At 48.2% G+C, this 13,764-nt stretch overlaps 7 protein-coding genes across 7 annotated transcripts; 2 read left to right on the top strand and 5 right to left on the bottom strand.

Annotated features, from left to right (window-relative positions):
• Window positions 1-329: 329 nt before the first annotated feature.
• Window positions 330-1,949, top strand: dbp3 (RNA-dependent ATPase DBP3; the record flags this gene model as incomplete). The annotated part of the gene is made up of 2 exons (XM_057104478.1): window positions 330-1,705; window positions 1,793-1,949. 2 exons carry the CDS (start codon window positions 330-332, stop codon window positions 1,947-1,949), a joined length of 1,533 nt encoding a protein of 510 aa, XP_056959435.1.
• A 233-nt stretch (window positions 1,950-2,182) lies between these two features.
• Window positions 2,183-3,926, bottom strand: N7533_007829 (oligosaccharide translocation protein RFT1; the record flags this gene model as incomplete). The annotated part of the gene is made up of 2 exons (XM_057104479.1): window positions 2,183-3,029; window positions 3,109-3,926. The coding sequence occupies 2 exons, from the start codon at window positions 3,924-3,926 to the stop codon at window positions 2,183-2,185; spliced, it is 1,665 nt and encodes a 554-aa protein (XP_056959436.1).
• Window positions 3,927-4,335: 409 nt separating this feature from the next.
• Window positions 4,336-5,524, bottom strand: N7533_007830 (OST3/OST6 family protein; the record flags this gene model as incomplete). Its single annotated transcript, XM_057104480.1, has 4 exons — window positions 4,336-4,517; window positions 4,577-4,932; window positions 4,999-5,096; window positions 5,180-5,524. 4 exons carry the CDS (start codon window positions 5,522-5,524, stop codon window positions 4,336-4,338), a joined length of 981 nt encoding a protein of 326 aa, XP_056959437.1.
• A 202-nt stretch (window positions 5,525-5,726) lies between these two features.
• On the top strand, window positions 5,727-7,385 carry N7533_007831 (uncharacterized protein; the record flags this gene model as incomplete). The annotated part of the gene is made up of 3 exons (XM_057104481.1): window positions 5,727-5,759; window positions 5,822-6,112; window positions 6,174-7,385. 3 exons carry the CDS (start codon window positions 5,727-5,729, stop codon window positions 7,383-7,385), a joined length of 1,536 nt encoding a protein of 511 aa, XP_056959438.1.
• Window positions 7,386-8,581: 1,196 nt separating this feature from the next.
• Window positions 8,582-9,103, bottom strand: N7533_007832 (putative dUTPase; the record flags this gene model as incomplete). The annotated part of the gene is made up of 1 exon (XM_057104482.1): window positions 8,582-9,103. One exon carries the CDS (start codon window positions 9,101-9,103, stop codon window positions 8,582-8,584), a length of 522 nt encoding a protein of 173 aa, XP_056959439.1.
• Window positions 9,104-9,421: 318 nt separating this feature from the next.
• On the bottom strand, window positions 9,422-11,404 carry N7533_007833 (type-X family DNA polymerase; the record flags this gene model as incomplete). Its single annotated transcript, XM_057104483.1, has 1 exon — window positions 9,422-11,404. The coding sequence occupies one exon, from the start codon at window positions 11,402-11,404 to the stop codon at window positions 9,422-9,424; it is 1,983 nt and encodes a 660-aa protein (XP_056959440.1).
• A 490-nt stretch (window positions 11,405-11,894) lies between these two features.
• Window positions 11,895-13,529, bottom strand: N7533_007834 (HoxN/HupN/NixA family nickel/cobalt transporter; the record flags this gene model as incomplete). The annotated part of the gene is made up of 6 exons (XM_057104484.1): window positions 11,895-12,432; window positions 12,485-12,916; window positions 12,967-13,052; window positions 13,103-13,175; window positions 13,244-13,254; window positions 13,323-13,529. 6 exons carry the CDS (start codon window positions 13,527-13,529, stop codon window positions 11,895-11,897), a joined length of 1,347 nt encoding a protein of 448 aa, XP_056959441.1.
• Window positions 13,530-13,764: the final 235 nt, after the last annotated feature.

A 13,764-nucleotide genomic window follows, 5' to 3' on the forward strand; every position in this document is an offset into this window, starting at 1 on the left:
CGATGTTCAAAATTATTCTTCTGCCCTTTAGTGTAATAGTGCCCGCACGGAGTATCTGATTTCCATACCAATTGACCACCTAGTTTCTTACCAATCATGATCTTATGCTTTATATACCTCTTACCTTGCCTTCAAGTAACATCCACCCGCATACTCTAGTAAACATTTGATTCCCCACATCGGCGGACCGACCGCAAACCTCCGGCGGTGACATCGGAAACTCGCGGCAATATTTTGAAAAATTCCCAAATTTTCCCTAAGCAGGCGGCTTCGCAGATCACTCCCCATTCATTTTTCAGAATTGTCGTCCCCCAGACAATTTATTCGCCATGGGAAAACGAAGCCACGACTCGGCGGAGCTCAAGCCCAAGAAGAAGTCCAAGTCTGACAAGCCTCCCAAGGAGAAGAAGAACAAGAGCGACAAGAGCGAAAAGACCGAGAAGGTTGTTGCGGAACAGGAAAATGGCACCTCATCTAGCGACTCGTCCACCTACACCCAAGCAGCTGGCCTTACAGCCCTTCCCCAGTCCCAAATCGACACTTTCATGAGCGAGAATATCATCAAGTTCAGCGATCCCTCTGCAGACGCACTAGCCTACCGCCCATTGACCTCATTTGACTATCTGCCTCTCTGCGACAACAGCAACCTGTACGCCCCTCTGAAGTCATTCCCAGCACCAACACCAATCCAGGCCTGTACTTGGCCACTACTTTTCGCCGGCCGCGATGTCATCGGTATCGCCGAGACAGGCTCTGGAAAGACCCTGGCCTTCGGTCTGCCTTGCCTGCGCAAATTGACCCAGTCCAAGAAGAGCAATAAGCCTTACCACCCAAGCGCTGTCATCATTTCTCCTACCCGTGAGCTCGCTATGCAGATCTACGACCAGCTCATCAAATACACCGAAGTGACCGATCTCGGCGCCGTCTGTATCTTCGGCGGTGTCAGTAAAGATGAGCAGCGCACTGCCCTTAAGACGGCCGCCATTGTCGTTGCTACCCCCGGTCGTCTGAAGGATTTACAACAAGACGGCTCCGTTGATCTTTCCAAGGTCAAGTACCTCGTCCTTGACGAAGCCGATCGCATGCTGGACAAGGGGTTCGAGCAGGATATCAAGGATATTGTCGCACCCATGCCCGTCTCTCGCAGACAGACCGTCATGTTTACCGCGACATGGCCCCGCTCCGTGCGCGACCTCGCAAACACCTTCATGAGCACCCCCGTGACCGTCACCATCGGCGGCGACCCCTCCGCAGACCCCCGCGCCAACCTCAGAATTAAGCAAGACGTCGAGGTCATGGATGGCCGGGACAAGGAGAACCGACTCATCCAACTCCTGACAAAGTCACAGAAGGGCAAGAACCCCGAGAAGGTCCTCGTATTCTGCCTGTACAAGAAGGAAGCCATGCGTGTGGAGAGACTTATCAGTCAGAGGGGATTCAAGGTTGCCGGTATTCACGGCGATCTGAACCAGTCAGATCGTTTCCGTAACCTGGAAGCTTTCAAGTCTGGAGCTGCGACCGTCCTTGTCGCCACTGATGTCGCGGCCCGTGGTCTCGATATCCCTGCTGTGATGTTGGTCATCAATGTCACTTTCCCTCTGACTGTTGAGGACTACGTCCATCGCATTGGGCGAACTGGACGTGCTGGTAAGGAGGGCCACGCCATCACCATGTTTACTGAGCAAGACAAGGGTCTATCTGGCGGGTAAGTCAAATTTTTTTTATCTCTTTTCAAGCCTCTTGCAGCGAGTGCTACTACTTCAGATCATATATACTGACAATTTTATTACAGACTGGTCAATGTTCTCAAGGCCGCAAAGCAAAATGTGCCCGAGGACCTCCTGAAGTTCGGCACCACCGTGAAGAAGAAGCAGCACGACGCCTACGGCGCATTCTTCAAGGACGTCGACACAGACAAGAAGGCCACCAAAATTACTTTCGATGATTAAGTTAAAGGAGTTTGAAATTTGAAATCGAAAATACCCACAAACTATGACTTTGACTATTCGAGTTTTTTGGGTCCCTTGGCGCGGGAGGATTCGATTTGACGAATTTCCGCCAATTGTTGCATGATATATTTTCTTTCCACATAGAGCCTAATGACAAAGCTGCAAGTTAGATCGTGATTACCACAAAAAATGTAATTTTTTTTCTTGCTTTTCGAACCTTTCTCGAGGTCCACTTACATTAGAAGTCCGTAGACACCGCTAAACGCAATTGCCGGAATGATGTTCGCATGCAGACTCGGCAGCATTTGACTCGCTACCGTAGCCACTGCAGAAAGGACATAAGCCGCAGGCTTCATACTGATCTCACTAATACCCAGACTGCTCCTGTTTTTGCGGAAAAAGCCTCGAATGAAACTGTAGCTCCATAATGTTCGGACAGCCATGTTCACGATATTGGCCAGTACAAGCCCGTATGCACCCAGGGACCCGACCTCCAGAAAGAGATAAGCAGCCAGTGCATAGCATGCAGAGAAAGCACCCATCCAGCCAGTCTGTTTTCGAATCTCGGATGGATTGGCCGCAGAAGACACAAACGCTTCCGTGATGCCGTTGAATGCCAGGAACGGAATATAATAACAATACAGCGATAGCAAGTCGGCTACTTTCGGCGAAGCCCATTGCCGACCTCCAAGGATGGCGAGGACCGTCGGAACCATGATGGGTCCAATTGGTAAGACGAGGGCCGAGAGAAGTTGGTAGGCTCGTAGAATGGTAACAAGTTGACCCTTTGCAGTGCGGAGTTGGACATCGGTTCGGTTGCCCGGTCCATCTTGACTCAGCAGTGCAGAAAATAGGTTCCTACTGCTTTCTTCTAGTGGTTGGAAGATAATGCGTGCAATGAGGCCGCCGTAGTTGGATGCTAGAGAGTAAATCCCTTGATCTTCTAGGCTGGACATTGCAGCTAACATCATTGAGTCGCCTTGAGTGAGGAGGTGTTTGACCAATGATTGGAAAAACAGAGTTGCTGCTAAAAAGGTGAGCCGGCGGGAGAATAGGTCTGAGATATATTCTGAATTGTTGCTGCAGATAGTTAGTATTAGTATGCGAGAGTCTAGATTTTTGCTAATGGCTAGGATAATGAGATTAAACCCATACATACCTAGGTCTTATCCATGAAAGAAGAAACGAGAATTGCCGTGTAAATGGAGTCCACAGCAACGAGTAGTAGTACCCAAAAATGAGGGCGAGAGAGTAGGCCATATACCCAAGGGCAAAGGGCAAAGGACCAACATCATGGCCTTGACGAGCGGCGTAAAAAAAGGTAGAGCAAGTCACAAGACTCTTCAAGAAGGCCGCGGGCAGTTCAACTGCGGCCCGTTTCTCATACCACATACGTTGCTGAACGACCGCAAAGAATGGTTCAATGGTCAATTCTAGCAGAGAAGCGAGACCCGTCACCGTCACACTTTGGTTGAAAAAGGGGGTAGCGTTCGCCTGATCGGGAGCGAAATGTTTGTAAAACCATGTCAATCCGGTCGTAAAAATCACCCCAAGAAACAAGCTCAGATAAGACACATTGACAACAGATTGAGAGGCGAGTGATTGCTTTTCATCTGTGTCTCGATTACCTTTCTCTTTGCCGTCGGTGCTCGTGCTTGTAGAAGATGGGCTGGATTCCAAGGGCTGTCTTTGAATGGCCATCCGGATGCTTTCTCTAGAGAAATAGAGAATGGTCACTTGGAAGAGCTCAAGTTGAGCGGCTATGCCCAGAACGATAGGCGATAATGTTCGCAATATCAGCTGGTTGGAGGCGAAGGTAAAGATTCTCGACGCCAATTGAATGATGATGAGAAAGGTGGTACCAGTGGCGGACGACCTAAGCACATTGCTATTTCCATCGCTGCTGGTTTTGTCAATTTCCTTCTCCTTCTCCTTTCCATTTCCATGGCCCGCTGGTGTTTTACCGGCGCGCCCCATTGTAAGAGGGGGATATTGACGCGTGTCCAAAAGAGGAATTGTTGGTGGCCAAGCCGAAGTACAACTTTGGGGCTCTGACCGCTTACTACCACGCTTACGTAGTCGGACTCTTCGTCATTATGTTGAATTTCGATCAAATTTTACAAGAGGATAAATAAACAGCTTAGAAAAATTACACAGAAACTTTTCTCTTAATTGATCTACGAGTGTACAGTGGATACATGATGTCGCCGGCGACAGCGCACGAGTTCAATGTTTCTTGATCGTATGCTTGTGCCTCGATGGGGACAAGGGCGATGCTCTCCTGAAGATTGAGATCAAGATCCTTCGAGGAAACCCGAGTTTCAAAAAAATGCCGGTCTAGCCTTGTTGATTCAAATTGTGCAAGGCGGCAGATGCAAAGGCACGCCTAGAATGGGGGAAGGTAGAATGGATAACCACCGTTCTTGACCTTGAAAACGCTCAGGAGGAAACTGTACGTAAGGAACAGAACAGCACCCCAAATAAGCACGGCCAATTGCTGTCCCTTGATATCCTCCATGCGTGGAACCTTCAATGCAAGTGCGATGGTTGCGAAGGAGAGAACGGCATCTGGGAGATGTTAGTCATAACTAGAACCGCAGTCTCAATGACCAATGGAAAATACTCACAGATGGCTGCAATAATCTGGGTTTCCATGCCAAATTGATTCTGGAATCCACCAGCAAAGTAGCTGATACCGCCTTGACCATCGCCTGCGACATAAGGAACCTTCCGGATGTGATTGAACATCTGTCCACTGGTGAACAGGAGGATGGCAATCAGGCTGACGGCAGCCCAGAGGTTTCGGTTCTGGATGATGGGCAGAAGATAGGGAGACAGAACAGTGACCAAGGTGATGGCACCCATCACGATTGTGACTGCAGAGACGAGGCGCATATAATTGAAGGGTCGGACCAGAGCGGGCTTGGGGCCCTCAGGCAGGTGACGACCGATCCAAGCATATAGTGCCTCTGCGCCAATTGGACTGTGATTGGGGGACAACATGTAAGTGAGAGCTTCTTGAAATTGGCCGAGAGGGGTTGATTATTACCTGGTGAAGTCGTATCTCAACGGCTCGGCGTCCAACTTGGCGAACGGTCCAATAGTGGGAGGAAACAGGAGAAGTACGGGCGCGGTTTGAAGCATGAGCTGTTGAGAGTAAAGATGGTTAGTTTCCATCCAAATTCAATTCCAATGGCTTCAATTGAGATAGGGCAAATGGGATCCAATACCTTTTGGAAGACAGCTTTGCCCTTGTCGAAGTCCAAAGTTCCAAAGACGACCTTCAAGTCATCCGGCTTGGAGCCTTTGTTCCAGCTTCGAGCCATAAGGGACCATTCGGGATCGAACTCCCGGCACATAGCACACCCATAACGGGCATCTAGTGCCGTAAGGAGAACAGCAGCATAATAATCCCGAGGAGCAGTTGTCAGTTCCGCAAATGAGGAACTCTCCAAATCAACGGGGCCGGAGCGAGAGAGAGCTTGATACTTCTCAAATCTTTCCGGAGAAGATTGCGCGGCAAAGGCGCCGGAGAGAAGCGAGAAACACAGAAAGAGCGAAGTCCAGAACTTCATGATGGCATGACACGAAGCTGAGGAATTGACGAAGGCGAAGCGACCAGGTGCATTCGGGGAAGCCCCAAGCTTCGTGCAAGGTGGCCCGTTACGTAATCCCCTCCCCGCCCAAAGTGGAGCCATCGGAAGGCGCGTTTCAAGCTTCGCCGACATCGACATCAGATTGATCATCGCATATGATCACAGAGTATAGACCAGCATCATGGCAGTTCCGACAGAAGCCCAGATATCAGAGGTATGCTCTTGTCACAAGAATGAAGTACAACTGTACAATTGCCATACTAACTCCTCTTCTAGTGCCAAATGTCCATCCAAACAACGCGTTTGGAGAAGGAATATGAAATAGTGCGCGCCCATTCTACGCGTCTCCTAGATACTGAGAAAGATCGTGTGAGGCGCATGGAGAATTTACTTCTTCAATTCGAACGCGACGCTCTTCGATCCCAGCTCGACCAAGCCAACGAACAATTACTTGGAGCTACGGAATCGGAGCGGGAGGCGCGCACGCAGTTGGAAGAAGCTTTTCAAGAGATTGACCGTCTAGATGCCTATGTTCAGTCTTCTTCTAGCGAGATGAATAGGCTCAAGGTATGTGTTGACCCCACTCCGAGTGCTCTTATGAAAGAGTGATTATCTAATTGACCGGCAGGACGAGCTCTCGGCTATGAATGACACCTCTACTAGCTACAGCAACCTCCTCGCCGAAAAACTACGATTGTCTCGAGATCTCTCTAATCTCCAAAGCGAACTCGACCGACTCCGAAACCAAGATTCGTCCTACCAAGCATTGATACCGGAGAAGCAGGACCTGGAACGACAACTAAATTCATTGGAAGTACAACTTGAGAACGAGAAGAATTCACATGACCGTACGCGAGCCAAGAGTTCGCAACAGGCCACACAAATCGACAAACTCTCTATACGAATCGAGGAACTAGAGGGTAACATCGCCAGAGAACTGCGAGCAAAACAGCAATCCGAGCACGACAACCGACAACAAGATACAGAATGGGAAAGCCAACGATCAGCTCTCGAGACAAGAATCGAGACCCTTAAGAAACAACTACGGACCGCGAAGGATAAACTGCAAGAAGCCCAAAATGAATTACAACACCGGCGTAACAATGTGAGAATTGAGAACGAACCATCCGAACCACGATCCCGGACTGTCCCTCTTCAGCGCCCGGGTCCTGGAGGGGCCGATTATCAAGGTGGTGTGACGATTTCGACGCCAGGGGCTGTCAGGATTCAAGACAAGCTCAAGCGACAATCAGCTTTACCAGGAGATAAATCAGCGTTCTCCATAACGCCGTACCTGAATCGTACCAAGAACTCCGGGGGTTCTCCATCAAGCTCAGATGCGGAAGAGGAGCAACCGAAGAAGGCAAAGACAAAGGCAAAGGATGGGAGCAAGCCAACCTCTCGCAAAACCGCCATCGCCGAAGAACCATCCGGCGAGCGTGCATCACTAGAGGACCGCGCTACTTCTACGCGTGTTCCCTCAAAAACCGCAAAGGGGAAGTCAAAGGCAACGGAAGGGAAACCCGCGACCCGCCCAGCTCCCAAGCCTATTTTAGAAGAAGACAGCGATGAGCTAGAGTCTTCAATGGACCAAGGCCAAGCTAAAATCAAGCGACGAAAGCTTGGGGCTCAGCGGGAACGGTCATTGTTCGAGGACGATGAGAATGAGGACGAACTCGACATGCGAAAGCCCGGACGCAAGTTAGGCCTTGGGGGTGGGAGAAGTTCGATACTTGCGACTACCACGCAATTGTCGGGCGCCAGTGGAATCCCTCGAAATCTTGGCTTCGCTGCACCCATGGGATTTTCACCTCTCAAGAAAGACCGGAAGCGATTTTAATTTTTGGAAACGAACGAAGGAACAATTTCTAGCTGCAGAGAGTAAGTATACTTGACCAATTTAAACCCGTAGTGACCCTGTGATATGGTTCTGATGATATAAAGTATGGAAAACTCGCTTTGACAGATTCCGTTATCTTGATGACTTAAGATATAGAGTTCAGTCCAGGGCCCATCGCTTCAGCCCAGTTACGGCTAGGAAGTACCTATGTAGGTACTTGGTAGGACCACGTGCAATTGTACTATAGTACTAGTAGATGTCTTCTGTGAAGGGTTGACGGGGCCTTAGAGGTAATACCTAGGCACTGGTGATTTTCTGTAGAAACATTGTGCTTGGTTTGGGGACTGAGATGCCCCAGGCGACAATTTAGATCGCCGTCCTCCCACGCAATAGCAACGTATTTGACTTGAAACGCACACAAAAATGAAAAAGAAGAAAATAAATGAACTCAAAACCTTTCCTCCTACAATGATTCCTCGAAATTATCTTCTGCAAAGGTTCTGGTTTCAACTTAAAGTCACCATGGCTTCTGACGATGAATAGAGCTCCATTAGTGATATAATACTCTTTGGGCTAGCTATTGGATTCTGTGGATTATTCTTGGTGGCTCTAGTGGAGTCTATTTTTCGATGGGTCAAGGCCTACAGAGGAAATCGGCGAGGTTGCCTAAATGTGCTTCCAATTCTCGAGTTGAATGGGACTGACGAAAGTACTGGTGCTTCGCCTGACGATCCGCGCACTTCTCACAACAGCTATCTTCACAGTAGCACTCGCAACTATAGTGTTTCATTTGGCATGGGGGTGATAACCATACCTGGTCAAACCAGCTCCGATATGGATCGAGATGTAAGATCTGGAGTTGCATATTCTGCGGAGCTGCAAGACCTTGAAGCTGTGATACCTCGGTATCATGCCTTTTGATCTTATTTAACCGATTGCGAGCAACACTGAAGCTATTTTCTTTCAATTTCAATCTATCATCAGCGTCTTCCCGAGGGCAGCCTGCATAATGGAAAAGAAAATATGCACATATCAATTCCTGGAAATGGAGGTGAAACAATTGATCGCCTTTTCCTCGCTATTTAGCATGAGTGGAGGTCCACCTGTATATAGGAGAATCAATCACATAGAATAAAACCCTGTGTGCGGTATTTGCTCATTCACCATGATACGGACTACTAAATCATGTAATTTCATCAGAGGTGTTTACCATCAAGCCCAATGCTACTTGTCGAGGACTGGTAAATACCGCTGTATCCATCGACTGTTGTCTTCAATTCCTCGAATACAATTTGAGCCAGCTTGGCGTTTTGATAGAGAAGAATCCCATGGGGATTTTTCACTTCCATTAAAGCCCCCATAGCACCTTCATATCCCGCATCGACGACTCCGGTGGTGATACTAGCACCAGACCGCCATAAAGATGATCTTGGAAAGACGCTACCCATGCAATTTCGTGGAATTTGAACAGTTTCGTTGAAGTCAACCAAGTAAGCGCCTGGAGGAAGTGTGATCGCTCGATTTGCGATGTCGAATGTGATGGTGGAGGCTTTTGCCGCCTGGCGTTTTGTATTATCGAAATCAATACAAGCCGCTGAGGTCCATTTGGAAACCTGTCGTAAAGTGAGGTCGATCCCACATGGTTGCTGCTGCTGGCCAATGTGCCTTATGTTCCGCACTAATTGGCGGCTGACGACTTCCAGTCCACTGAGAATCATGTCGACGACTTGAGCTTGTTATTTATTGAGAAATATTGAGTCAAGTGATTGAATTGGCGAATAACAAGGAGGCTGAATAAAGGAATGAATATTTTTGGCACTTCGAATGCCGCAGCCCCTTTCTATCAGCCTTGCTCTTGAATTTCACACCGCCCACCTCGTGATTTGCTCACAATATTGTATCACTATCCTGCTACACGGGACGGTAACTGACTAGTGACATCTCGGAGGCGAGGTCGACGGGAAGAATATTCTTATTTATCTCCAAATATAAGCTTTGTGATGTTCGATCAAAATGAACGGAAGGAGATGATTATCTCATCGCGAGCATCTCTGATCTGGGGGTCTCCATCCGATACCCAAATTCTCCATTGCCAGCTTCTCCCGCGCTTCCCAGGTCTCCCCACCCTGCTCAAGATCAAGAACCTGCCCGCCAGAAGTCTGTTCACGTACACCACTAGAATCAAACTTCCAGCCATGAGACTTCTTAACATAACGCCTCAAGTCGCGCTGGAATGTTGTATCACCTGTCCATCCAAGAACTGCACAGCCAACAGTTTGCCAAGGTGATATGATAATATCAACTCGGCGATGAGGGTTTGGATTCTTGTTGTGTTGGGAACTGTCGAATTTTGGCTCTTGCCAAACAACCAACGCTTTGTCAAGCGTATCAAAATGCTTTCCAGTTTCGTCGTGATAAGGAGCGGTTTGTTGTTCCCGAAGCGTCGAGGTCAAATGCAGAGAGAGCGTGTGCGTAATATATTGCTGCTCCTCGAGACTAGCAGCAACGTCAAAGACGAGGTTTCGGGTGACCGCATCATCTCGATGTGTGAGTATAATGTCGACATCTCCACCCAATTCCTTTCCTCGTCGATAGCCACCGACAAGAATGCAATCTATTTCGTTGTTCGACTCCGGTCTCACTTTATTCGCGTGCTCCTTAACAATAGCAGCTATTGCCTCGCTTTCTGATCGAGGAATGCCTTCCTTGAATTCATCAAAAAACTTGACCCCTATTTGCTGCACGCGAGACAGCGTATTCCAACCATGCTCGACGATGTCATCGAGGTTTCTCCAGCCTCGACTGAAGTAGAATTCTCGTGCCGTTTTGGCACCAACGCCCCATATATCGTTGAAGGTGTTCAAGACCCGTAAAACAGGGTCCGTGTCTAGTTCATCTGCGGCAGAAATACTCCCGTCTTCTTCAGAATGTGAGCAACTGCCGTTTTCTTGAAATTCAGCAAAAAGATTTGCAACTTTCGCGTCGCACCCCGGAAGCTGGAGGACCTCGCTAGATCGGCGGATCTTGTAAGGGTACGCAGCTATGGCTGCAATCGAAGTGCTATAAGCACGAACTCCAACTTCATTCAGTGTAAGCTTGCGTATTTGGCGAATTTTTATGAGCTGGGAGATGAAATCTTCATTTGGCGAGTGCAGAGGCGTTGAACGCAAACAGGCGTAGGGAACATGATCACGAACCCAATCTGGCTGTGGTGGTATCGAGATCGGCTCATCATTCTCGGATGTTGTCTGGCGAAGCAGTTGTAACTGGCTGGAATTGCCGTCCGCAGGGTTCTTGGAGCGTCGATGTTGGAAACGATTAGAAACAGCTGGTGGAGGTGGCTGCGACGCAGCGTCTTCTTTCGCACGTTGAAGAATCTGACTTGAGATTTGTCTTGGTTGTGTATTCGTGGCCACTGTAGTTTTCGATGCTCCTCCGGTCTTTCGCCCGCGATAGATTAGAAAGGGGTCGATTGGGAGTGGTTTCCCAGCCGCAACGGACCGATCTAACCATTCAAGCTTAAGTACGGTAACAATACCCGCAGTTTCCTCTTCACTGTGTCTTTCGGGTTCGACTGGGGAAAATTGAATTTGCACTCCGTCTTGCTCCTCTTCCGAGTCTGTTGTGAGATCAATGGTTCCAGTCACAGGGTCAACCTCATGGCTGACTTGTTCATGCTTCCTTCGCTTCAGAGGAGGCTCATATGTACCATGCGAGAGGAGCGGCTCTGGTTTTCGAATGGCTGTTATTTCATCTGTCCAGACGTCGCAGCGCCGTAGCTCAAGGGCGGCGCGTTTCTTTTGTGAAATTTTGCCAAGGAAAAGCGTCGCCTCCGAGGGATTGTAAGTTATATTTCCACCATGTCCAACAAGACAGTCCTCCACATTATCAAGCTCTTCTTGAGATAGATGAGTATTGAGGATGAATATAGATGGCAGACTAGAGAATATAGTCTCATCAGCTGTCTCGTCGACCGGATCATGCGGCACTGAAGTAGCAGGGAAGGAGTCTGCTAGCATCATGTGCAATTAAGTGGCGTATGTGACTGCACAAAAAATTCCAGAAGATGATGACTTAGGTGCAATTATCTATGCAGACCGTCGTTCAATCGACCGCTCGCATCTTAAGTGTTGCTGCTCTTGACGATGTCCAACCACCGGCAAAAACATGACTTGTTGAGTCAATATATCGCTAGTTGTAAATCATGATATTGTATATGAGATGATCTTAGGTCATGGTCATGGCCATCACGTCAATTGTGCAGTGATCATCACGAGGTGAAGTTTTCTTGAAGGGGGGATGGGGATCATGTGGCAGTTCGACACCTGACGTCATACATTTGTGCCTGAGGCATGAATTGAAGTATTATAACTAAGTCTATAGTTAACTACTTACACTTCTGTTTGACTTATTAGATCCAGCTTTTAAGGATAATTTGGGAAAAAGCGAAGAATACAAAATTTCATAAGAGCTCAAAAATTGAAAGTAATTAGAAGTCTAGTATCAAACCTAAACAATCTCATCTTCAATGCGACGCTCTTGAGCAGTCACTGCAATCTGAGAAGAAGTCCCTTTTCCAAACACCTCAGTACGGCCCTGCTTGACATTACTACCAGGTTCATGGACGGTAACTCCGCTTTCAACAGCTGATTCGCTCTCATCATCACGATATCTCTCTTCGTCATTCACCATTGGCCGTCCATGGCGTCGGGCCATCCATCTCCGCCAGGGCTTGTAGAGGAGAACACTAAGACCACCGATAATCAAAAAGCAACCACAAATTGATCCACCTATAACATCGTAGTAGTCGCCAGCCACTTGCACGCCGTCCCAGAACCTTCCAGTAGCGTTTGTAACGTTCAGGATCATGGTGAGAAGTTGGATCACACCAATAACGATAGCGACAATGACGGTTAATGTGGTAAGGACAATGGAGTAATAGAGGAAGGCAATGGGATCACGATGGTTGTCGTGGGACTGGGGCATTTCGTCACCATCTTCAGAGACAGTGCTGTCTCGCTTCGGGGGGGAGGAAATTCGCAGCGGGCTGGACATAGAGCGAGTACATGAGAGCTCCGTCGATTGTGTCGATCAGACACATTCCAGCAGTGAAAAGCGCCGGAAAAATGAGGATCACCCAGAATGAAGTTCCCTTTGCCGCTTGAATCGAAGATATGCCCAACAAAGCAATTTCTGACGACGTATCGAAGCCCAGGCCGAAGAGGACTCCGAGCGGGTACATTTTCCACGGCCGATCGATCAATTTGAACATCTTTTTCAGGATGTTGAAGAGGAATCCCCCTCCCTCAATCTTCCAAGCTTCATCCTCTTGGCCTTCGGGCAAGTTGAAAACCTTCTGCATCTGCTTGATGAGCTTATAGAGGATATAGCCGTTCATCAGACCCAGTAATATTAGAAAAGCAGCACTGACAGAGCTTCCAATAATGCCGCCAATGGTGCTGAAGCTATCAAATTTGGAGGAAACGGCAGCTGCAGTCGCGGCAACAACAATCGAGGTGATGACCACGATACTATATTCGAGTTAACGAATTGTTTCGATAGCGTTGGAGTATGTACTTACGTCGAGTGACCCAGAGAAAAAAAAGTTCCAACGGTGACCGGCTTCTGTCCAGTAGCCAGAAGTCTTCGTGTCATTAAGTCAATGGCCTAGTAATGGTTAGAGTCGTCGATCGTTGGTAGAAATATGTCAGTCGTACCGAAATATGATCAGCGTCGAATGCATGTCGCAGACCAAGAGTATAAGCAAGCACTGCAGTAGAGACCAGCGACCTGTTTGATAAATCAGTTCAGTTTCCTGGTTTCGATAGATGGATTAACTAGAGATCGATTCAACGTACGTGTGATAACGCTACAAAGATGTTAACAACTCGTTCCTGGCGATTCGTTTGAAGAAGGAAAACGGATGGTAAGACTTACCAACACAATCGCAGCTGCAATCCAAACGATAGCATTCAGCAGTGCTATAAAAAGGATAATGCTAATTGCACGTAGAGGAATCTTCCTAATCCCTGGCATCTTTTGGTGCGAACGTTCAGCATGGCGCAGAAGTGGTTGCAAACTCCATTTGCGGTCGGCCTCCAGGCTACGCGAGTCTGCTGGCGCATTTTCTACTAGAGAAGCCATAGTCGAATTCGTATTGATCGTCTCTCAGTCAGGTCCACTTTATTCTGCTTTTGTGGATCGCGGGACAAAAATTCTCCCGGAGTTCGCTGTTTGATGCCGGGTTTGGAGAATGAAAAGAAAATGCTAGAGCACAACGGCGCTGAGCAGAAAGAAAATATAACCAACTGCAACCCTAGTAAGTTGCAGATCCTGCGACGTAAGAAAAAAAAATCGAAATTATTCTTATCGTCACTCT

This window comes from Penicillium manginii, assembly GCF_028828005.1.
Source record: "Penicillium manginii strain IBT 31320 chromosome Unknown utg000005l:1.0-5665137.0:1.0-5668048.0, whole genome shotgun sequence".
Lineage (NCBI taxonomy): Eukaryota > Fungi > Ascomycota > Eurotiomycetes > Eurotiales > Aspergillaceae > Penicillium > Penicillium manginii.